This window comes from Vipera ursinii, assembly GCF_947247035.1.
Source record: "Vipera ursinii genome assembly, chromosome: 2".
NCBI lineage: Eukaryota > Metazoa > Chordata > Lepidosauria > Squamata > Viperidae > Vipera > Vipera ursinii.
The window spans coordinates 160,840,035-160,865,931 of record NC_139513.1 but is presented as its reverse complement, the minus strand read 5'-3'; the positions used below and the strand labels follow the sequence as shown (position 1 = coordinate 160,865,931).

General features: G+C 42.3%; 1 protein-coding gene across 1 annotated transcript; it reads right to left on the bottom strand.

Moving 5' to 3' along the window:
• Positions 1–226: 226 nt before the first annotated feature.
• Positions 227–21,880, bottom strand: NAB2 (NGFI-A binding protein 2). The gene is given in 8 exon segments (XM_083356715.1): positions 227–2,420; positions 5,381–5,581; positions 8,894–9,017; positions 10,765–10,816; positions 14,272–14,405; positions 16,010–16,775; positions 20,669–20,872; positions 20,874–21,880. Coding segments are annotated over 8 exon segments (1,833 nt in total). The 5' UTR covers positions 21,125–21,880; the 3' UTR covers positions 227–2,319.
• Between the last annotated feature and the right edge of the window lie 4,017 nt (positions 21,881–25,897).

Here is a 25,897-nt window from a genome sequence, read left to right as displayed (position 1 = left end):
TTTTATTTTAGATTGCTAACAAAGAATTAAAGGGAGCAATCTAAAAAAAAAATTTACACAAATATGAGCTGTCACTGCCTGTCGATGGCCTTCGGTTAGGCTGAAACAGGAAATAAAGATTTGTCCCATGTTTGGGGCCTAGCAAGGTAATCTAAATAGTTAACAAGCATTTTTTATATATATATGTGTGTGTGTGTGTGTGTATGTATGTACACAAAACGGGGGGGAGGTTATGTGATCACTGTGACCTCCCCAGCTCTCTTCCAACAACCAAAGTGAATTGGGGGGGGAGAGAGCAGGATTCATTTCTCTGCAGTGATTTGCTTAAAACCTTGGCAAAAAAAAAATCACAAAATCGGGCACGACTCCTTTAATAACTACCTTGCTTAACAAGAGGAATTCTGGTCACAATTGTGGTTGTAAGTTGAGGATTACCTTTATAAATAAGCTCCTAAGCGAGAAGCCTTAAGATAGGAGTAGGGAGGACTGAGAGAGAGAATGGTGGAACGTGACTCAGCAAGACACCCCTCCCCCCTTTGTTGGGTCCTTTATAAATTCACCGCGTTCTGGTACAAAAAGGGATAATTCACCTCCCTGTGTCAGTAGTTCTGATAACGATAAAAGTAGTCCTCAACTTAGTTCACTTAGTGACCGTTCGAGGTTACAATGGCGCTGAATAAAGTGACTTACGACCGTTTTTCGACACGACCCTTGCAGCATTCCCCAAGGTCACGTGATCAAAATTCGGCCCCTTGGAAACGCTCCTATTTATGACGAATTGCAGTGGCCGGGTGTGTGTGTGTGTGTGTGTGTGTGTATGTATGTGTGTCATGGGATCACCATCTTTTGAGACCTTCTGACAAGCAAAGTCAATGGGGAAGCCAGGTTTCACTTAACCACCATGTTTCTAACAACTGCAGTGATTTACTTAACAGATGTGTCAAGGAGTCGTAAAATGAGGCAAAACTCAATAAAATTTCTCAGTGAGAGAAATTTTGGGCTCAATTGTGGTCGTAAGTCGACTACTTGTACACAAAGCTGCTGCTGGGAGGCAGCTTAGCATGGAGGAAGCTGCTGGTGCTGCTGTGCCCATATCCAAACGGCAGCAGTTCAATATTTTAATGGGGTAAACATCTAGCCCAGGGGTAGGCAACCTCGGCTCTTTTGACTCATGGACTTCAACTCCCAGAATTCCTGAGTCAGCTATGCTGACTCAGGAATTCTGGGAGTTGAAGTCCATGAGTCATAGAAGAGCCGAGGTTGCCTACCCCTCACCTAGCCTCTCTAAAGCCATTAGGAATCAAAATACCTCCCAACAATCCAAACTCGGCTAAACAGCAATTAATGCTTCTGATGGCTAACCACAATAGAAAGTCAACAGGCAACAGAAGTAATGAGAATATTTTCAATATTGTATACATGATTAAAAAAAAAACAGGAAAATTCTGAGGATGGGCAAGATGTGTGGCATTAAGATGCCCCAGTTCTCCTGGTCTGAGGAACATCCTTGGGCTTAAAACTGGGACCATATTCCAGTGGAGGGGAGGGGATACAAAAACTGAATTCAATTCAATTTACACATTTCGTTTACTTATACAGATAGCGTAGTAACCTCCTGTGTCTTTGATAATTTTTTTTCCTTCCCTCACACGAAGAATTATCCTTTCTATCGCAATTTGCAAAATGGTTTGCGGTGTGTGTGTGTGTGTATGCTACAAACAATCCCAGGGAAGCAGGTTCTGCGCATACAGGGAACATCTGTGACAAAAGACTAAAGAGCAACAACAAACATGTTTCATGTGTATGCGTGCGGCTGAGAGAATGGGGACGATCTGGGAACAAGATGTGTTTATGGCCAATCACTTATATGCCTTTCAATAAAATATGTACAGGATATTTATGTGCTTGTTTATGGCTACGTACCCCTCAGTTTCAAGTCTCACGTGGGAGGAAAGGCTGTGGGTAAGTATGACCTTCCATTAGTCCGTCAGAGGGCCAGAGATTTGGTCTACCTGAGCTCATGCTATCAACTGTAGCCAGGGCACCCCTATCTTGCTGAGTTAAATTAAGATGGCAGGTCTTCCTACATGATTCGCTGTCCATAGGTCCATGCTCTTCTGTTTGGGAGTCAAAGCACGCTCTCCATTCCATGAAGAGAACAGGGTGAAGAGTCGGTTGTGCTAATATGACAGCTCGCCTTCTGCAAGAAAGTCCCACAGGCCCCACACGGGGTGATCCAGAGGACAGCCTCCCTGGTCTAACGCTCAGAGCTGGCTGGAGTATTATTGCTTAATGGCTGAGCAAGGCTGCCTCTGCCGTTCACTGCCGGCTGGTGTCTGGTTCCATCTTAATGCTGTTTCTTCTAGCCTCAGGCTGTGCTGCTGGAGGCTGGCATCTCTCAGAAAGGGTTTCTCCAAATTCTAAAAGAGAGAGAAACATAGAAACTTAAGATTTCCTGATCCATTTCAAAGCTCAGACATGCCGTTATAGACCTGTAAGTGGCACAAGGAAAATAGCAATAGCAATGTGCTCTGCAGCCCTCTCTAAGCGGTTTACAGAATCAGCCTATTGCCCCCAACAATCTAGGTCCTCACTTTACTGACCTCAGAAGGATGGAAGGCTGAGTCAACCTTGAGCTGTTGAGGATCGAACTGCTGGCAGTCAGCAGAATTAGCCTGCAATACTGCATTCTAACCACTGCGCCACCACCGTTCTTCAATTTTATAGGTTTCCTATTTGAGCACGGAAAGAATCCAAAATTCGTTTTCTGACGTTCTCCAATGGCTACTAGATAATGTTTCTATGGATAGTCTTTGCCTCATCAAAAATTTGACTCCATATACTGATACTTTTAAAAACTAATTATCAAGAAAACTAAAACAACTGAGCAGGGACTTCCCAAATAAGGAACTATTGATGTTGGGGGGGTTAACACAGGGGGATCATGGAATGAGTATGACCTCCCTCCTTTTTCAGGGTCTAAACGTCAATTTTGGAGGCCAGCAAAAAAAGTCTAGGTAAATCTGTCTGCTATGTATTTTAAAAAAAATCTATCCCACCTTTGGAATCTTTACGCAACTAACAAAATTTAAAAATAAAATCAGAATTGTATGTCATAATGGAGATTCCATTCTTTTCCCAGTACTTCCAGCATCTTCTCAGAACATTTTGGGAGGAATCCAGAAACTCACGTTGCTGTGGGTCACAATCTTGCTTCTCGGTTCCTGAACCACAAGTGCCCAGTGCCTCACTATAGCTGACCTTTCCTGAATCATACGCAGTTCACTTTTCTGCACATTCCAAAACACGAACTGTAAGATGAAGCCTCTAGTAACCCTTATTTTGGGCAACTGGGTGAATCTTTTTAGAAACAAAAGCTGCCCCTTCCCTCCCCTAATTTGACTGCAGCTTCCCTCACATCCAGCATACAAGCTTCCCCATCTGTTCCTTGAAAAAAAAATAGTAGTTTTGGCTTTTACTCAGCAGTGACCATCTTTCCCCAAAGGGATGCGACAGATCCTCATCTAGACGGAGATTATAGCTCTTCTCATTCTCGATGGTATCATTCACTCCTGCCAGGCTCCCCGATAACATAGTTGTGTCAGCACTGATGATCTTTTCTTTGCCATCCCAGCCTTTCTGCTGCCCCTCACATTTCAAATGAAGCATAAAGAGCCTTTTCTGCTGAGGCTCCTGCCCTTTGGAACATCTTAGCCCTGCCCAAAGCGAGGGCTGCTCACCCCCTTTCTGGACCTTCCTTAAGGGACCTGAGTACCTGGCTCTGCCATCTGCCCAGTGGGACAGTGTCATACTGGAGGTAGTTGATGGGAGTAAGAAAAAAATCCTGCCGCCCCCTCCTGCGCAATCCTGCTCCCTCTGTCTTTTAACTGTAATTTTACTTTGGATTGTAATCCTATTTTATTGCTTTTTAGAAATATTTGGTCTTTTAGTTTTATAGCTTTTCATGTTGTAAGACACCCCAGAGTAACCTAGTAGCAAGGTGGGCAGCAAATATACCGTATTTTCTGGTGTATAAGACGACTGGGCGTATAAGATGACCCCCAACTTTTGAGATGATTTTCATGGGTTAAAGTCTTATACGCCGGAAAATACGGGTAAGTAGGAAGTCAGGGCTGCTTCTCAATTAGGTGAAGGTTTATCAAGAGCTTTTGGCCTCGAGATCAGCTTTGCTCTGCCTTGCCTAAACCTCGTCTCCTCTCGCCTTGGCGCCCCTTCTACTTCAGCCACACGCACTGACTGTTTTGGCCAGGAGCGATGAGCATTGTGGCCCAACACTTCGGGAAGGCACCAGGTGTGAAAGAAGGCGGTTCTTTCCGTAGGTTAGTTAATGAACAGGGCCAGCGGAGGGCGGGGTGGTGGTGGTGGTGAAAGAAACAGGCTCAGCCCTGTGTCACAAGTTTGAGATTCCCTCAAAGAAAGCCCCGAGTTTCCAAGTAACTAGAAACCAGAAGGAGCCCTGCGTGGCACTGAGATCGAGAAGCCCGTTTACCCTCCCCTGCATTTTGCTGTGCTTTTCTAACGTTTTCCAAGAAAATGCAAACGCAAGTTTTTTCCTCCTTTCACTTGCATAAGTTATCGCTGGAGTATACCGAAAGGGGAACAAGAAATAAAGGGGAAAAACCCTGCACATATTATAATATTTATTTTTCAAAAGGCCGCCTTCTACTTCAGGGCGGAGGGGCGACCCCGGGTTGCTGAAGCCCCAGTGCCAGCTTTCTGCTACGGTCTGCCTGTCGCAATTCCTGAGCTGCGCCTTCCCGGGCGGGTGTTGCTGTAGGTCTGGCCACAGCACCACACCTTGAAGTCGAACTCCCAGGGTCAGGTGAAGCTCAGCTCTGCACGAACATGTCAGGTTGGCCTCCGCCTGGCTTCCCGCACTCCCTTGAGCTCTCGTGCTCGCCAAGCGCCGGCGGCTCGGCACGCGCTTGACTCCCGCTCCCTTCCAAAAAAAAAAAGGGGGTCTGCTGCCCTAGGACACCGGTAAGCTGGAGCCTCAGCCTCGGTTGGGCTGGTCGGTTTATTTATGAGGAGGCTGTCTTTCGCCATTCTTGAGCGCTGGATTTGTCCGTTCCACTAACGTCTCTGCTCCCGAGGATTTACTATTTTCCGGCGTATAAGGCGACTGGGCGTATAAGATGACCCCCGACTTTTGAGAAGATTTTCATGCGTTAAAAAGTCATCTTATACGCCGGAAAATACGGTACCTAAATAATAATAAAACAAATAAAAGACAATTAAAACAAATAAAAGAAAAATAAAGTAAAATAAAATAATAAACTAAATTAAATAAAAGTAAAATAAATTAAAATTTAAATTAAATTAAATTAAATTAATAAAATAAAATAAAATAGCTACTTACCAGGCATCTGGGGTTTTCCTTGTAAACACGGACTGAGCCTTCCCACTCGCTCATGGGACACCAGCCGGGCCAATCGCAGCCCTTCATCCATCAGTGTCTGCTGCAGGATGTGACGACTCCATAGCCCATGTGGCGGGAGACTCAGCAGTGCATCAGAAGCAGTGTTGGGGGGTGGCGTAAGCCGGGGACAAGACCCAGTAGCTATTGAGAAAAAGAATCAGGAGGGGAAGGACATGCCTTTAAGTAAAAGGTATTAAATCAGTAGGATACTGCTCTCAAATGATCTGTCCCGAGATTCAGATAGCTAGAATAGGTCCAAAAGTAACAGGGAAAAGTTGCGCTGCGTGTAATTGAATGAATGAATGAATGAACCTTTATTGTCAAAGTACAACCATGTACACGTTGAGAATGGCTGAGCCTCCCTTCGTGCCTCACCACCACCACAACTGAAAGTGACAACAAACCCACCATCTTGTTACACCATGTGAGCTAATTGCACAACACACCGGCCTCGCAAGTTAATCATACATAAAATTATAAAATTATTTCCCGTTCAAGAGCCTGACAGCCTGGAATTATTGAAAAAAATATATACTGAGTTGTACTTAAAGGTACTTTGGCCACCTAATGAGAAGGAAGGACTCACTGGAGAAGGGCCTAATGCTGGGAAAGGTTGAGGGCAAGAAAAGAAGGGGACGACAGAGAATGAGGTGGCTGGATGGAGTCACTGAAGCAGTAGGCGTGAGCCTAAATGGACTCCAGAAGATGGTAGAGGACAGGGAGGCCTGGAGGAACGTTGTCCATGGGGTCGCGATGGGTCAGACAGGACTTCGCAATTAACAACAACAACAACACTTAAAGGTGAGAGAGAGAGCAAGAAAGCGGGTTGAGGTTCCTCAGTTATCTTTCACACTCCATGCGTGCTACCAATTCATTTCCCTGGAGGAAACGCAACACTTTTATGGTCTGTTAAGGAAGGGAAGGATGACAGTGAGAACTAGAGGAGGAGACGAACCTTAGAAAATGTGAGTTTTCACATAAAGGGTTATCAACTTTACATAGAAAAGTGAAGATGTATTTACTTTAATACAGCGTTTTTTTAAACTTGGTGACCTTAAAATGTGTGGGCTTCAGCTACCAGAATTCCCCAGCCGGCATGCTAAATTTTGAAGTGGCCAAATTTGAAAAACATTGCTTTTTATCAGAGAATCAATAAATGAATGTCTAAATAAATATAACTGAAGTTCTCCAAAAACTATTTTGCTTTTTAAAAATTTAATCACCAATGATTTACTAATTTTAGACTGCATTTAGAATAGTGATGATTTAACAGTAGCTGTTGAGAATGAAGAGATATGCTGAACAATGTTTTCTATTGTATTCTCTTTTTTCCTATTTCACCTCTTACTCTTAGGATGTACAGATAATCCTCAATTTACAAGTGTATTTACTGACCGTTTGAAGTGACAACAGTTCTGAAAAAAGTGACATGACCGTTTTTCATAATTTACACTGATGCAGCATCCCCATGGTCACATAATTAAAATTCAGACACTTGGCAGCTGATTCATATTTATGACAACAGTTCATTTACTGACCGTTTAAAATTACAACGGCACTGAAAAATGTGATTTACGACCATTGTTCACACTTACGACAGCACCTCCATGTTCACATGACCAAAATTCAGATGCTTGGCAACTGACTCGTATTTATGACGGTTGCAGTGTCCTGGGGTCATGTGATCCCCTTTTGTAACCTTCTGACAAGCAAAGTCAATGGGGAAGCCAGATTCACTTAACAACCAGGTTACTAACTGAACAACTGCAGTGATTCGCTTAATAATTGTGGCAAGAAGAAGTCATAAAATGGGGCAAAATTCACTTAGCAAATGCCTCCCTTAGCAACAGAACTTTTGAGCTCAATTGTGTTTGTAAGTTGAGGACTACCTCTATAAAGCTCTCTTCCTCAGTCTTCACAAACTAAACCAAAACCACAGAAGTGCAACTGGATTCTAAGAAAGCAGAATTGCATCACTGAAAGTTATGTAAAAAAGGAAAAGTCAACATAGTTTACTACATTGGGGTAAATAAAAAATTATTAAGATAAAATTATAGAATAGAGATATTACAACACAAAGTAATCCTATAAATAAAGCTATAATTTTGCAATGAACAATCTAAACACTATAAATAATTAGGACAGATAACTCTACACCTACTATAAATAAAACTAGAATTTATAAAGAACTCTGGGAATGTAAAGCTATGCGTTCCCACAGAGAGGGCCTCCTCAGGGTGCCTCCGGTCAGGGAATGTCGACTGGTGGCCCCCAGGGGGAGGGCCTTCTCTGTGGGTGCTCCGGCATTATGGAACCAACTGCCGGTTGAGCTCCGGATGGCATCGGACCTTCGCACCTTCCGCCGCGGGCTGAAGACCCACTTATTTGAACTAGCCGGTCTGGCCTGATGGGGGAATATGGGTTTTTAATGGGTTTTTTACTATTTATTGTTGTTGTATTTTAATTGGGCATTGGTTTAATTTCTTTTTAATTTTTGTACTGCTATTTATATATGCCCTGTGAACCGCCCTGAGTCCCTCGGGAGAAGGGCGGTATAGAAATCAAATAAACTTAAATTTAAACTTAAACTTAATTTATATTAAGTTAATACTTGCTGAAGCTCTGCTAGGGGTTTGTTTGGATTAAGACCATTATATCTCATTATAACAAAGAAATAGCAAAATAAAACAAAGACTGGTATGTTTGTATTTAAAAGGAGAAGAGGATAAAAAGAGGGTGAAGAGAAAAAAAAGGGAAAAAAAAGGAAAACATATTTAAGCTATCATACGGTTTGTTTACTTTTGGTTGCCGGAATGTGAAAACCCAGCCATTCTGATTTGTAGACTATGATTCATGGCTTGGCATGCTGTATAAACCTAGCCAATCATGGTTTCCTCCACAAAGCAATGAAATTAGTAATACTTTAGTTTATGTTATGGTCACACAGCAAGCAAGACTGAGTGAAGGTGGGGTGGGGGAAGAGGCAGTGAACGGACATAATCAAATGTACAAATTGCAACTTCTATTTAACCAGTTTGAAGTTAGGGTTAAAGTAATGCGCTATGGCAGGGGCAGGCAACCTTGGCTCTTTTATGATTCGTGGACTTCAACTCCCAGAATTCCTGAGCCAGCATGGCTCAGCTTGGAAACCTCTCCCTTTTCCCTCAGCATGGCTGGCTCAGGAATTCTGGGAGTTGAAGTCCACGAGTCATAAAAGAGCCAAGGTTGCCTACCCCTGCACTATGGAATACCGCACACGAGGCTGAGCACGTTCCTTGCTCTTGTAAAGTAGTGCATGAGAATCACTGTTCCAGAGACAACATGGATTCTACAAACAGGAATGACCTCACTTTGTCTGAAGCCTACCAAAAAGCAAAGCCTCCTTCATAATTTCCACTTTAGTTCCATAGTTGATACCTATGGAAAACTTCCTTAAGAGCCCAGAGCACTCACCTTGTGGATGTCCATCTAAGCTTTCCCCAGACAAGCTGGCTGTGTCTTCTTCTACGCTGGATCGGTATGGGGGAAGGAAGGGTTCACAGACCAAAGGAAGCTCAGGCCGGCTGTGTTCTGCAACCTAGTGGGAGAATTACCAAGAAAAATTAAAGGGAAGCTCAGCTCCCTGCCTGCTGATGTCACTTTCTGTACTAGAGCTGTGAACTGCAAAACTGAAAAATGATAATGCCTTTTTTTACGGCAAGCACTAAATATGTCATTAAACACGGCATTAACTTGCACACAAAATATAATCTTGGAACAGTCTGAACTGTAAGGCAAGCAATCTGCTTGTATGGTTTTTAATCTTGAATTATCAGCCAGTTGGCTTGCCGGGAATTATGTTGTATATGGATTAGTATGACATTTCCTCCTGCACTTACGTATTAAATTCCATTTAATCTGTTTAGTTACACACGATACTGGAAGGGTGGGGTAAGAATTTGGTAAAAATAACATGGAGGCTTTGTTTTTGGAGCTTGGAACTTAAAAAAAAAAGTTTTGGCCAGAGTTCAGCAGACAAGGAAATGGTAGCCTTCATCTCTTTAGCCTGCTTCCTTCTAATATGCCTGCTCCATTCAGAAATGTACATGTACACCAATATGTCCAGAAAGATGTGCTTACTTTCTCTCTCTCTCTCTCTTATATATATATATATATATATATATATATATATATATATATATATATATATATATATATATATATATATGTGTGTGTGTGTGTGTGTGTGTGTGTGTGTGTGTGTGTGTGTGTGTGTAAATTACTAACAAAGAATTAAAGGAGACTGAGATGCATTTCTGACTCTTTAGTCTTCATCAGTCAGCCATACCCTTCTGAGATTCGAACCTGGGCTGACTGCATATTAGGCAGTGTTATTTACCTCTTAAGCCACAGGATCTCTCTCACTCTGTTAGCTTTCTGCAAGGGGAGATATGCGTCAAATGTTAACTATTTAGATTACCTTGCTAGGCCCCAAACATGGGGCAAATCTTTATTTCCTGTTTTCAGCCTATCTTGAAGGCCATCTTGAAGGCTGACTGATGAAGACTAAAGAGTCAGAAATGCATCTCAGTCTCCTTTAATTCTTTGTTAGTAATTTACACAAATATATGAACTGTCCGGTGTGACTACAGCCTGTTCGATGGCCTTCAAGATAGGCTGAAAACAGGAAATAAAGATTTGCCCCATGTTTGGGGCCTAGCAAGGTAATCTAAATAGTTAACATTTGACGCATATCTCCCCTTGCAAAAAGCTAACAGAGCGAGAGAGATCCTGTGGCTTAAGAGGTAAATAACACTGCCTAATATGCAATCAGCCCAGGTTCGAATCTCAGAAGGGTATGGCTGACTGATGAAGACTAAAGAGTCAGAAATGCATCCCAGTCTCCTTTAATTCTTTGTTAGTAATTTACACACACACACACACACACACACACACACACACACACACACACACACATATATATATATACACACACACATATACATATACACACATATATATATATATAAAGGGAACACTTAAACAACACAATGTACTGCATTTAATAGTAGGATGTCTTATTTTCTGTTCCCTTTATTTTTTTGAGCAGTATATATACAAGAGGAGATTTGCATCCTACTTTCCCAATTTCGACTGAAAGATTACAAGGGGGAAAACCCTCTGCTTCACTGGAAAAAAAAGATCCAAATGGACCACTGGTTTTCAAATAAAGCATGCATTGTTTCATCATCATATTTTTCATAGTATTTTTCTTTTAAAACTCAAAGCGTTTCTCTACCTTTTTCCTCTTGTGCATACACATATAGCTTATCTTTTTCTCTTACCTCTTGCTTGAAGCGCTTAGCTTGTCCACCACAGTTCTCATCTGGACGCAGTCTGAGGACAAAAGTCATAAAGGAGTCAGCATGTCCAACTAAATAATATATCCAGGAAAATCACTCCTAGCCCAACCACAGAAGAATCATTCATGCAACAGTCCATATGTTCTAGACCAGTGGTTTTCAACCTTTTCACAGATTGTACCACTTTTAGGATACGGCAGTATTTAAATACCACCAGTAAGGTGTCAAAAACTTGACCAAAAAAGGGGGAGAAAGTAGTCCTCGACTTACAGCATTTAGCAACCGTTACAACGGCACTGAGAAAAGTGACTTATGACCGTTTTCCACACTTATGACCACTGCGGTATTCCCCAGGGTCAGGTGATTTACATTTGGATGCTTGGCAACTGATTCGTATTTATGATGGTCACAACGTTTCAGGGTCATGCGATCCCCTTTTGCAACCTTCTGACAAGCAAAGTCAATAGGGAAACCAGATTCGCTTAACAACCATGTTACTAACTTAACAACTTAACACTTAACAAATGTGGCAAGAAAAGTTGTAAAATGGGACAAAACTCATTTAACAAATTTCTCACTTAGCAGCATAAATTTTGGGCTCAACTGTGGTCATAGGTTGAGGACTATCTGTACACCCACTTACTACACTTTTCATGGGAAACTTGTGCCTGTTTCTCTGATATTAATTGTTGCACCATTCTATCCTCTTCTCTCCCTGCTCGTCTCAAAGAAGCCTCTCCTCTCCTCTGTCTCTCTTTCTCCGTCCCCTTCTCTTTCTCCATTTTTTTCCTCTCCCTTTCCCACCAAAATCTCCTCCTTTTATATCCTCTCCTCTCTCCCCCCACAACTGACTCCTCCTCTCCAAGGCTGTGCTTTGCTCCCAGAAGCACCAATTAGCTGGAGCCGTGCACCAATTGTGGGTGCTCAGCAGAGCCCTGGCAACACCGCAGTTCCAGCCAATTCTCCCATAGATCTGTGCAGCGCTGCAGCTGCTTTAGCTCATTCCCCCAACTACACTTTTTTTACAGTGCTTTTCAACCCATCATACTTGTACCACCTGCCAGGTGCCAAGGTACCACCAGTGGTATGCATGCCAAAGTACCACCAGTGGTATGCGTACCATGGGTTGAAAAGCACTGTTCTAGACTACCCTGGTCCAGGACATGTGCCTGTGCCAATTTAGCATTTACAAAATTTGCAGCCTGGGGGAGGGGTGGGGTGTTGGAATGAATACAATTTAATGGACTGATATAAAGCATTAATAACATCACAGAAGCTAACTATCCTTTGCTAGGGTTATATTAAATAGGGCTTGATACCAGCTGAAATTTACTTTTCCTCAAACACAGCTTGCTAAACAGACCATAATGAATCAATCTACGTATGAAGCTTAATGGCTAAGACTGTTGCACTAAGTTACACTTTTGTTCATTGTGGTCTGTTTGATTAGGCCTAATGGGAGGGGTTCACTCATCATACTTCACATGGTTCGCAAGTTGTGATGGCTGAATACACAAAAGAATATCAAAAACCAATACAGGTAGTTCTTGACTTCTGACCACAAGTGAGCCCAACATTTGAGTTGCTAAGCAAGGCAGTTGTTAAGTGAATTTAACCCTCTTGCCTTGCAACAGTTGTTACTTGAATCACTGCAGTTGTTAACAAAATGATTGTTAAGTGAATCTGGCTTCCCCATTGACTTTGCTTGTCAGAAGGTTGCAAAAGGAGATCACATGACCCTCCGGGACACTGCGACCGTCATAAATATGAGTCAGTTGCCAAGCGTCTGAATTTTGATCATGTGACCGTGGGGTTGCTGCAATCGTCGTGTGAAAAATGGTTATAAGTCACTTTTTCCAGTGCCGTCGTAACTTCGGTCACTAAATGAATTGTGGTAAGTCAAGCACTACTTGTAAATCAGATCACTTTATCACGATGGGTAAAATAGGCCCTTATTTTAAACATAAGAATCTGTGGCCTCATATGATGAGAATGTGTTAGTTAACCTTGGGCTCAGATTATCTCCATCTATCCTAATATTCATACTTATGAGAAAATCTAATCTTTCTCTATAGAAGCAATTGCAATTTCCCATGGTTGCTGAAATCAGGATGCTGAGATTCATTCCAACCATGTTACTCACAATGGTGTCTAAGTACAATTTTATATGAATGGAGGCAAATATACGTGTCCCAGGATAATATTGCAAGATCCAATCTGGGTCAGTCCCCGGGTTAGTGGCTAAAAGCTCCGAAGAGTAAATCTTTGGTCCCTTTGACCGGCCCAGATTGGATCTTACAACTTTACATCCTGATTTGATAAGTGGTCACAGTCGGCACAATTCCTAGTTCTCAATTTTTCAACTGAAAAAGGGAAAGTGATTAGTTCAAAAGTCAAAGCAGAAACTTTTTACTTTTACTTTTTGCTTTTTAAAACATTAGAATAAAAAATGAATTACATGAATTATATAATAATACACATGTACAAATTCTAGGCCCCAAATTTTAGCTTTAACAGGAAACAGCAGTTTCAAAACTGAAAACATTAGTTGCTGAGCTCTTTGTCACAACACAAAAAGTTGGAGATGAAAATAATGAAAACTCAAGGCTCATCCAGGATTATTCTTATATTCTTATATTCTTATATTATAAGAGCCTTGGTGGAGGAGTGGGCTAATGCCTCCTTAAGTAACACCAGCTGCCTGCAATTAGTGCAGGTTCGCATCCCACCAGGCTCAAGGTTGACTCAGCCTTCCATCCTTCCGAGGTAGGTAAAATGAGGACCCAGATTGTTGGGGGCAATAAGCTGACTTTGTAATAATGCCGCTTGGGGGTGTGTGTGAAAGCCCTAATAAGCAGGCATATACATAGAATGAAGGCTACTGCTAAGCTTGTAAGTCGCCCTGAGTCTTCGGAGAAGGGCGGGATATAAATGGAATTAATAAAATAAATCGTTTAATGATGATTTCCTGTTTTTGTGAAACCAACTTCGAAGACAAAGTAGCAGCAAATAATACAAGGATTGCTTTCCGAATGCCCAAGGTACTCTTGGGTTAATTACCTGTGTTCATTAGCATTAGTGGGCAGATAATTAACACAGGTGGACAAATCGTACTTTAGCTCCAGCTTAGCCGAGATCACTTTGTGCCAATATTCAGCATACTTCACATCTAGCACTTATTTTTGACAGCATGCTCCATAATATAGGAATCAAGGTCAGATGGAATACATGCAAAATGCTTTTTTTAAAAAAAAAATCTGCTTGTTTCTATGGGACATATCGAAAGGTATTTCAAACCGCTCGAAGGAATTAGGTTTCTTCAAGCAATCTGAAAGGGATAGTTGATGGAAGATTGTGACTAAGAAGCGATAGCAATTTATTCTGCCTGCTGAGAACCTTCCCAACAGGATTACCACAATCATTCAAAAGATTGCAGCTGAATTTGAGAACCTCCCATTGCTAACAAAACCACAAAGATCTGAGTCTTACCTGGAACCTTTCAGTGAAGATAGGTAGTTGCTCTCCCGAGCCACCTGACGTGACAGCGAGAACAATTCCACACGACGCAACAGCAGTGAATTGTCTCGCAGACAGAACTGAGCAGCGGCCTCATTAATTGTGAGCTGAGAGAAGAGAGGGAACAGAAATGATTCGCTGAGTAAGCAAAGGACCTCAAAGGCCCAAAGCATTTAAAGCTGTGATTCTCCAAGTTTCTGAAAGTAAGGACCAGCAAATCAACAAGCTTCATTTGAGACGTCCCATCCTCTTTATTTCTAAACCTGTTTTAAAATCACATTTGTATCGAAATGTAATTCATAATTATCTATTTACTACGGCTTGGATTATTTTATGTTCCCAGTTCTTGACCCATCTTGGCACAAACCTGTCAACCACGTTTTTCAATAGAAATCTTTGGGTACAAAGAAAAAAAAAGGGTGAATAGATCATCAGCCCAATGACATCTCATTTTTAGTTATCTATCATATTTTCTACTACATTAACGACACCACATATTATCTTCTACATTTAGTTCATCGCCATATGTTATTTGCAATATTAACATTAATCGTAATTTTTGGTAATTCTGTGTACATTTTAGTCCCATGAGGCTTTATAGTTGTATACTATATTTTAGTACATACTGTATTTTAGTTTTCCTGGCCAAAGTTTGTATGTATTGACTAAGAACCATAATCCACTAATTTTAAACATTATTTATGCTGGCCTTGGGGTGAAAAAACATTTGAACTCTTCCCATTTGCTTTTTTCTGTTTGGGTTGTCTGTATGAGGTGACAGCTCCGCTCATTATATTGCATGTGGATTCTGTCGGTAACTGCATTTAGGGCCTGTTCATTATTAGCATTTGGTTGAAGTTAGTATTCACAGTCTTACATTTATTATCATTTACAGACTACATGAAGCACTTTTCAACCAACGATCCATTTTAATGAGAGAGAGAGAGAGAGAGAGAGAGAGAGAGAGAGAAGGAGGAGGAGGAGGAGGAGGAGGAGGAGGAGGAGGAGGAGGAGGAGGAGGAGAGAGATACTTTTGCCACAGTGGTTGGAATAATTCAACAATGATTTAGAATAAGGCAGAGTCCACATCCACTAAAATTAGCTCTCAATTAATCAATGGATATTCTTGTTAATGAGTAAAAGACTGGAGGACTGGAAGGACACATCCTTTGCAGTTACTCTCTAAGGCCCTAATCCTTGGTTCTTCAGCCAAAACTCTTGAGGTTGGTGGTCCCACCACTGTGAAACTCTTTTTCCATAGAATTTTTTAGGTTAATTCTGTATCATTTAAAAGCAAAATTACTACCTTCATTTTACAGACTAACACAGAGGACTGCACCAGTAGAGGCTCCTTTGAGTTAAGCTCAGTTCTCAGTGATTAGTTCAATGCATCCATACAGTTTTCTTCACGCCATCTGGGAATGAGTTGCCTTCTTTCAATAGTTTTTAAAACTTGTTAAATCTGGCTTACTCCCCCACAGTATATCCTGAGGTCCCCCATCCAAGTGACAAACAGACCTACCCTTGCTTAACTTCCCATTCCAGATGAGGTCAGCCAGATGCTGCCCCCTCCTGAGAATGTCAAGTGTTTTTTTTAATTACCATAGTAGCATTAGTATTAGACATTCTTTAGTCTGCTAAACTTATTGAATACTTTAAGCAAATGACATTCTTCAGTTTTGGTTGACCAGCGTAGCTTCCCATGGCTCACCTCATGAAGGGTGAGCTGTTTGCCCTCGCATCGCCGAGTTTCACCCCGGCCATAGATGGCACTGTGACGCCGGATCTCTTCTTCCTTCCGAGGGTCTCCGTTGTCCATCTGGAAGATATGCCCCACTGTTTTGGCCAACTTCTTATTCAGCTTCAGGAGGGTCTTCAACTCCACATCTCCACTGCGCGGGCAGCTGCGCAGCAGACGATCCACCCCCTCCGACACTGCATGGGCCAGCTCTGGATCGAGATGCTCAGTGGACGATGGGGTCTCACTGGGTGAGGTTACCCCTCCTTCTTCTTCAGACTCAGGGTTCCCCCACTGCATGGCTGACAAGGGGGACAGCTTCTCTCGTGGCTCGGAGGGGCTTTTGGAAGGGGAAGTGGCGCTGGTTTTGCCAGGGATCTCTACTGGACTGGTGTGTCCATTGGTGAGTGATTTCTGGCTCCCGGACTCGGAGATTTTGAAGAGTGGTATGCTGCTTACAGGTATGGAGGGTACCGGCTGGTTGAAGAGACCAGGATTGGTTGCCCACTCCCGCAGAGCCTTCTGGAGGCGCCGGACATGAAGTGGCTTGGTCGCCATGCCAACCAGAGCCATGATCTCCAGGAACTCTTCCTCACCAGCCTCGCACAGTTGCTGCACATCATCGCCGCCCTGCTGGATGAAGGTCTCATAGTAGGACAGGAGGTTGGCTCGCTGGAGGACGCGGTAGAGCTGGAGTTCGCCCAGGGTGCGGGGCAGCAACAATGCCATTGCCAGTTGCCTGCAGGGGTGACAGAGTGAGACTGTGAAGGCCAAAGTACAGGGAGTCCTCAACTTACAACCATCTGTTTAGTGACAGTTCGAAATTACAATGGCACTAAAAAAAAGTGACTCACGATCGGTTTTCACACTTACAACCTTTGCGGCATCCTGATGGTCACGTGATCAAAAATTGAGCATTTGGCAACTGGGCATATATTTATGAGAGTTGTACTGTTCCGGGGTCATGTGATCACCCTTTGTAACCTTCGCAACCAGCTTCCAACAAACAAAGTCAATGGGTGAAGCCACCTTTTGCTTAATGACTGCATGACTGACTTAACAACTGCAGCAATTTGCTTAAAAACCGTGGCAAAAGAAAGGTCATAAAATGGGGCAAAAGTCATTTGACAACTGGGATTCAATTATGGTCATACGTTGAGGACTACCTGTGGTGGCCAAAATGGAAGGAAGGCAGAACCCCTCTCTATCTCCATAATACAGGCAGGCGAGGAAAGAAGAAAAAACTTGGCATTTGTTTTGCACTAAGTTTGCAAGTTTGAATTAGCCTGAGCTATCAGTGTCATGGAGACGCGGTGCCTCAGTGGGTTAGGACGCTGAGCTTGTCGATCAGAAGGTCAGCAGTTTGGCGGGTCGAATCCCAAGTGCCGCGTAACAGAGTGAGCGCCTGTTACTCGTCCCAGCTTCTGCCAACCTAGCAGTTCGAAAGCAGGTAAAAATGCAAGTAGAAAAATAGGGACCACTCTGGTGGGAAGGTAACAGCGTTCCGTGCGCCTTTGGCATCTAGTCATGCCGGCCACATGACCACGGAGACGTCCTCGGACAAGTGCTGGTTCTTCGGCTTTGAAACGGAGATGAGCACCGGCCCCTAGAGTCGGAAACGACTAGCACACATGTGCGGGGTAACCTTTACCTTTTTATCAGTGTCATGAATTAAGGGGCTTTTCTTTTTCTTGCTTATTGTCCATGACCCCATTCACGTAGGAACAACGGCTTGATGGATGTAAACAGATGATTTATACTGAAAATTTCCTCCAGTTTCTTTGCATTGAACAGACCCAAATTTGGCTGAAGGGATCTGATCCAGCTCAGTTGTCTTCTAAGGCTCTACAATAAACAGGGGAGGCTTTCTCCACAGCCTCTTCAGTGTATTGTAGTAGTTCATATATTCCCTGCTCTGTTAATTCCACATCACTGCCATATTCCTGAGGCAAACAAGGCCCCAGCCTTTTCCTTTCTCTCTCCTTCATGTTGGTAACACCACTCTCCCCTTGCTTTCTTGGAATAAAGTCCCACTGTGCTCAGTGGGGCGTAGTTCTTATTAAGTGTATTTTCAGACTGCTGCTGAAAACTTCAATTACTCCTTAAGATCCTGCTTTCTTGATTACTGCCTTTTTCCTTTTTTTTTTTGACAGGAGAATTTGATCTTGCACTAGAATTCAGTGGGGATGCACATTGTCCATCCATCCCACACCTCAACTCCAAGCTCTAATACATTAATCTTGCCATCAAAAGGAAACTCTTGTACTCCATTTTAGTTTTTGCCTCTGCACTATGAGGGTTTTAATCTTTATTATAAATCTTCCAAATACAGTAAATGACCCTAACTTATAATAACAGCACCCCATGCATCAAAGTCTTTGCCTTTGCACTACCAGCCCGATCAACATTACAGTCAAGCTTCTGTCCTTTGAAAACCCAGTGTGATCTATTCACCTGCTTAGTTGGTACATATGTGTGCTCACACAAAACCTCGATTTTCTGCACCAGCCAGAAACAGTCGGCACACACCTCTTGCTGGGCCTAGTAACCAACACATACACCCATATCTGACTCCTCCAAACGCCCACTGCTTTGTTCCTTCTTTATCCACCCATGCGCACACTCGGTCTTCTCTTACAAGGCCATTAAGACAGTGAAGCAATGGGCTGGGGAGGAGTTGGCACTCCATGGATACCAACAGAGCTGCCATTATTTTCTCTTCTTGGATAAACAGCGGGTGAGGAAATTCTGAGAATACAAGTGGGAGATATGTGGGTGTGGAAGGGAGGGGGGGCTAATGGGGAATGCAACTGTAATGTGGGAAAAAGCTTGAGAAACTGGGCGAAGAGTCACTGCCAAGGGAACGGTCAGATAAGAGACAGCATGGGGCGCAGCTGGATATAGGGCGGGGCAAGAGGCCCCTCCCTATTTCTCCAGCTGTAAAGGAAACGGGGAGAAAACTGCACTTTCCAACATGCAAGATTTTGTCAATTATAACAAAGTCAAATTAACTCATCTGGTCATGATTCTTAAACTTGTTAACTTGGTGAGGTCAACAGCAACTGATGGTTGTTGACAGACACTATTCAGATCAAACTTCACTCTCTTCCTATAGTTCTTGCCAGTCTTCTCTAGAGATGCCAACAGGGTAAGTATTAAAAGTAAAGGTAGACCTCGACTTACAACAGTTCATTTAGTGACCGTTTAAAATTACAACAGCACTGAAAAATGTGACTTATGACCATTGTTCACACTTACGACAGCATCTCCATGTTCACATGACCAAAATTCAGACACTTAGCAACTGACTCGTATTTATGACGGTTGCAGTGCCCTGGGGTCATGTGATCCCCTTTTGCGAACTTCTGTCAAGCAAAGTCAATGGGGGAAGCCAGATTCACTTAATAACCACGTTACTAACTTAACAAATGCAATGATTCTTTTTGACGATGGAGAGTTAAAGTGCGATAGAACTTAATGTTTTATTGTTGTTAGCATATTCTAGATTATGCTTGTTTGTATTTTTATACCCTGTATTCAGCTCTGGGAAGTCGGGGAGGGGAGGGGGAGGGAGGGGTTGGGGAGAGGGGAGGGGGAGGAGAGGGGTTTTTTGTATCCAAAAATGTACTGTAAAACTTTTCAATAAAAAAAAAATGCAATGATTCCCTTAACAACTGTGGCAAGAAAAGTCACAAAATGGGTCAAAACTCATTTAACAAATGTTTCACTTAGCAATATAATTTTGGGGCTCAATTGTGGTTGTAACTCGAGGACTACCTGTCATTATCCAAAGGCTTTAAACACTATACCACCTGGCTTATCATCTTGCTCATCTTATCATTTAAAGCACTGGAGAGAGATTATAAAATTATAATTCTAAGATTACTACCTGGAAAATAGATTTTCTAATCCCAAATACCTGATATTTCTAGGATAAAGCATTAAAGATTAGGTGTTCATGAGGATGCACATAATCGTAACCTCCATCCATTTTAACATCAGTATTTCAAGCCCAGGTTGAAAGCTCAGCGATGACATTGCTTTTGTCCTGGCTTTCCCCCCCCCCCAAAAAAAAATGTTAACTTAGGCAAAGAAATTAAACTCTTCCCTGCCTCATATTCTTTCTCAGACACCAATGCTGGTGTGATTTTTCTGGGTGCACCATGGCAACTCCCAAAAATGCCCTCTTTGAAGTACTGAAAAGAGATGGGAGTGTTTCTGAGCCTGTGCAGAATCCACCGGGCTCATTGGACTCAAGGTCTCCAGAACGGACAGCAGCAAATAAGGTTGCACAGGTGTGTGTGTGGGGGGGCGTGGCTCTTTCCCCCCCCCAAAAAAAAATCAAGCTTGAGCTCCGAGATCCTTTTGAACGTGTCGGCATTTTCCCCAGGGACGCCCTTGGCATCCGAGCAGCTTCTGGAAGAAGCGTTTCGTCGAAGAAGAGCTGCCAGGTTGGCAGCCGATTCCTCTTCGCCAGTTCTCCGCCTGGCTCGCTTGCCCTCCCCCTCCCCACAACTTGCTTCCCAGTCGATCCCCTTCCTCGACCCACTTCTCCTGCTCTCCCCTCCACCCCCCACCCCCCCACTCTCTTTCCCCTCTCCTCGCTGCCCCCCCTCCCCGCGGCAATCTTACCGCGCCAGTGGATTTCTTCGCAGCCTGACCGATGTGCCCGTCGAGCGTGGACCCAAGGCCTCGGAAGCCTGGCTGGCGGCCGCCCCTTCGGCTGGCTCTCCGCGGCAAGGCGGACCCAGAAGGCGCGGAGCTCTAGACGCAGCAGCCCGGTCCAGCTTCGACGGTCTTCTGCGTCCCTCCGTCGGAGCTTCTCTGTCCGCCCCCCCCCCTCCTCCTCCTCCTCCGCCTGCCTTCCCTCTGCGCGCCTCTGCGCTGAGCCTTTGGCACGGAATTGCCTCCCACGCCGCCGGATTCACAATGGAGCGGCGGCGGCGGCGGCGGTTCTGAGCTGCCGCTGCCGCGCGTGGGAGGGCTCGGGGGCGGCAGGCAGCTTCTGCCTCGGACCAGAAAAACTGCAACAGCGGCATCCAGCCGCCTCCGCCACCGCAAGCGCCGGGGGAGGGGGAGGTCCAGCATTTACCGCCCACACCTTCCCTCCTCGCGGCTTCCAAGACTCGGAAGGGCGGAAAGAGGAGGCTTGCCCCTCCTTGGGGCTTGATTGCCCCAAACTAATTCCCCTTGTCTTCAGCGCGGGCGTCCGTGCGCCTCGGAAGGAGAAGAAGATCGAGGCGATGATCCGGGCGCGGACATCGTCTTTCTTTCTTTCTTTCTTTCTTTCTTTCTTTCTTTCTTTCTTTCTTTCTTTCTTTCTTTCTTTCTTTCTTTCTTTCTAATTTCTTAATTTCTTTCTTAATTTTTCTCTTTCTTTCTTTCTTTCTTTCTTTCTCTTTCTTTCTTTCTCTTTCTTTTTCTTTCTTTCTTTCTTTCTTTCTTTCTTTCTTTCTTTCTTTCTTTCTTTCTCTCTCTCTCTCTCTCTCTCTCTCTCTCTCTCTCTCTCTCTCTCTCTCTCTTTCTTTTGCGGCGTTTTTGCAAGCCTGAGCTTTGTTGTGTGGTATACGCCCCGTCTCGGCCAAACGCGCAGAACTTGCGTGTATTTCAAATCCGTGGGTTTCCTGCCCGAGTGTATATGTGCCCGTCGCCGCTTTTCCCGCCTCTTGTTAGGCCCGTCGCGTGTGCGCAATATCGCTTTCGTGAGCGCGCTGGCGTCTGCAATGTGAGCGACCTGACGGTTCGCTCGCTCCGACGTTCGGATATGTACGGAAAAGTTCGGTGTGGGTTTGGTTTTGGTTTTTTATACACTTACCTGGGTACTATTTACAGTGCCAGGGGTCTTCAAACTTGGCCCTTTTATGACTTGTGGACTTCAGCTCCCAGAATTCCTCAGCCAGGCATGCCTGGCTGAGGAATTCTGGGAGCTGAAGTCCACAAGTCATAAAAGGGCCAAGTTTGAAGACCCCTGATTTACACTGTGCGGAATCAAGTTCCGGGATCGGAGGGAGTTGCTGAGAAAATAATACATCCATTCATTGGAGAGGTGGGTGGGGAGTTTCAAATATTATGAGGCTCAAATCAGGATACAGGGCTTGCTTGATTCGGTATTTCCTAGGCAACTTACAGACTTCAATTCCCAGAATCCTCAGCAATGAACAAATATGGCTGAGAAATTCTGGGCATTCGAGTGGATATATCCGAAACTTACTCAGAAAGCAATTGACCTACAGTACTTTTAAAATAAAGTAGTGTAATCGCTTCCCAGTCCTTAAGCTGTTTTGTGCTGAATTTACTATCTATTTCACTGAAACATGCTAGGAGACCTGCTGCTTTAGTTTTGAAAAGCAAAAAGTAATGCTGTACAACTCCATTATTTATTGATCTGAATGTATGGGGAATGGTGAGAACGAATTCATATTTTTCCCCCTCTGCAAAAATAGTGTCTGGATTTAAAAAAAACAACAACAAGGCTGCTTCTTTTCCAGTAACAGAAGAAGCTATACCACATGTAAATTCTGAGCTTTGTTTCATTAATAGTACACAGTAACTTTGGTGGAGAAAGACTGCTTATAATTTCTTAAATATCAGAAAAGGGATTTCTTGATACAATGTCTGATTATTGATTATGGTAGGTGCCATATTGAAAACAATAAAGCTACTTTATACCAGTTTGTGTTGTTTGTTTGTTTGTTTTTTAGTGTCAAGTCAGTTAAGTCCTGAACACTGCCTGCACAAGTCCCTGCAGTTTTCCTTGGAAGATTTCTTGGAAGTGCTTTGCCACTGTCTGCTTAGGAAGGCCCAGGGCTTTTTTTTGTCACAAAATGCTCAGAACGGAGTTCCGGCACCTTTTTTTGCATGGAACCTTGTAGGGTAGGCAAGGCGGATTGTAGGACATGTGTGAGTTCCAGCACCTTTTTCTTTTACAAAAAAAGCACTGGGAAGGCCTGATAGAAAGCAATTGACCAAGGTACCAAGCTGGCATCTTGCACCATCTCCTGTTTTCTAGCTGTGTGCCTTAACTGCTACACCAAATTTAGCCATATAATTCTCCAGGCCCGGCAGCTGTTCAAGATCTCAGAATGGATGGATCTTTCTTATTACCTATTTCCACTGGTGGGATTCAGCCAGTTCGTACCACTTCAGCAGAACCGGTAGCTAATTTTTTTGTTGCCCAGGCCCAGAATGGACTTCCGGAAGTGGCATCCACACAGAGAACCTGTTGTTCACATATTTGAATCCCACCACTGCCTATTTCCTTCTTTTATCTTTAAATGGCAAAATTGATATGTGATTGGAATTTGATGAAGTGGGGGCTGGCCCTAGTTTTAGAGAGGATGATTGTCTCTGATAGTGCATAACTACAAATTGTTCTTTAATATTATTGTATTCTTGCTATAGACAAGAAGGAGAAATGGTACTTGTGGAATTTTATACATCATTTTCCAGACTTATTTAAGTGTTTTGGGGTACCATGTACTGTGCTTTTGGATGAAAATTGGGATGGAGGTGTCCTTAGCTATTTTAAACACATGGTTTGAGCAAGTTGCCCTTCTTGTTACTTTATTTTCTAGTTGTGAATTGCGTTGTTTCCCAACTGTAATATCAATAATGTCAAATTACCTACTAAAACTTTTTGAGACACTGGCTTGTTGCCTGTCCAGCTGGATGTTTTTTTTAAAAAAATCATAATCGTTTTAGAGCTTGTCAATTTTGTGAAACAAAAAGCAAATATATTGTTTCATCTCAGATATATCTTGAAAACCAATATAGAAATGCTTTTATAAGTTAAACAAATGTGCACATTCCTTCTCACTCCATACTCTCAAAAAACCCAACCATGATTTTTCATTGCCCATCCATCTAATGCTAAAGAAGTCTCAATTCCTTACAATCCTAAAAAAAATTTAATAAGCTTTTTATTGTTTTTTTTCTCCTCTACATACATATGTTAATTTTTCAATCAGCGTGTGATCTGGGTTCATAAAACGCTAATACATAATCAAGTTCTACTCTTTGCTTCTCTCCTCTAGCCATTTGTAGAATAAATTCCAGGTTTGGTAATATTCTGTTTCTTCTTTGTCTTTCAGCCTCATAGTTGGTCTGTCCATCTCAATGCATTCCAGTATTTTTTTAATTACGGTACTTCTTCCTCTGAAGGTATTCGTTCATTCTTCCAACATTGCACATAGCTTATTCTTGCTTCAGTTGTAATATGTAGAATCAAATATAAGTTTTGCTTATTAATCTTTTCTGGTACGATACCTAAATAAAAAAAATTCAGGATTAAATACTACATGTTCTCCTAATATTTTTTCTAACCAAGCATGTGTTTGTTTCCAATAGGCCTTTACTTTGTCACATGTCCACCAAATATGATAATACGTACCTAAATTATGTTTACGTTTCCAACATTTACCTGACACATTTTTAAACATTTTTGCTAATCTTGCTGGTGGCAAGTGCCATCTATAAAACATTTTATATAAATTTTCTTTATACACAGTTGACATTGTCAGTTTATAATTTCTCTCCCATAATTTTTGCTATTTTTCTAATTCTATATTATAACCAAAGTTTTTCACCCACCTTGTCATTGTCTAGTTTGTTCACTTTCCATCTCCAAAATTAACAAAAAATTATACATTTTCTTAATTAATTTCTCATCAGAAGTTAATAATATCTTATCAAATACAGTTTGTTCTTTATAAAATCCGTACAATTTCACATCTTTTTCATATCTATTTTGTATTAGTAACAATACCCACCATGACATGTTGATGCCCTGATTTTCCAGCTCGTTTCAATTTTAATGTCCCATCAGTATTCAAAATATGTCTATATGCCCAAGTTTTTTCAAAATCTAACAAATTTGGGTGTGAGAAAGCTTCCGTCGTTGATAACCACCCTGGAATTTTTACGTATATTTTCGTTTTAATTTTTCCCCATACTGTTATCAAAGCATTTCTAATACAGTGATTTTGAAAATACTTATGGATTTTGTTTTTCCCGTACCACAAAAAAGCGTGCCACCCAATTGTAAGTCATGTCCCTCCAAATATAACAACCTTTTATTCCTAAGCATTATCCATTCTTTCACCCATGTTAATACAGATGCTTGATAATACAAAGCCCACTCGGGTAAGCCAAAGCCTCCATTTTCCTTAGCATCTAGCAAGGTTTTCATCTTTATTCTAGCTTTTTTTCCTTGCCAAACAAACTTCAAAATTAATGAATTCAACTCTTGGAAAAAAAATTTCCCAAGTTTTATCGGAATTGTTTGAAATAAAAATAAAATCTTAGGCAATATATTCATTTTAACTGTGGCAATTCTTCCTAGTAATGACAATTGTAAATTCTTCCACTTTTCCAAGTCTAGCTTTATTTGTTTCAATAACCTTATATAATTATCTTCTTTTATTGTTGAGCATTTAGCTGATAAATATATACCCAAATATTTAACCTTTTTCACTATCTGTACCTCTGTTACTTCTGATAATCGGCTTTTTTGCTTATCCGTAAGATTCTTAACTATTATCTTAGTTTTCTCTTTATTTATTTTTAGTCCCGCTATTTCTCCATATTGTTCTATCTTCCCCCACAATTTTGGGATCATCTCCAAGGGTTCTTCAAAAATAAATACTAAATCATCAGCAAATGCTTGTAGCTTATATGTTTCACCCTTTATCCCCAACCCTCTAATTTCTGTATCTTGTCTTATATTTCAATTTAAAACGTCCAAAGTGAAAATTAATAACAGAGGGGATAAAGGGCATCCTTGCCTTGTGCCTTTCCTTATTTCAAAGCTCTCAGTACAATCTCCATTCACAATCACTTTGGCTGTCTGCTCATTATATATTG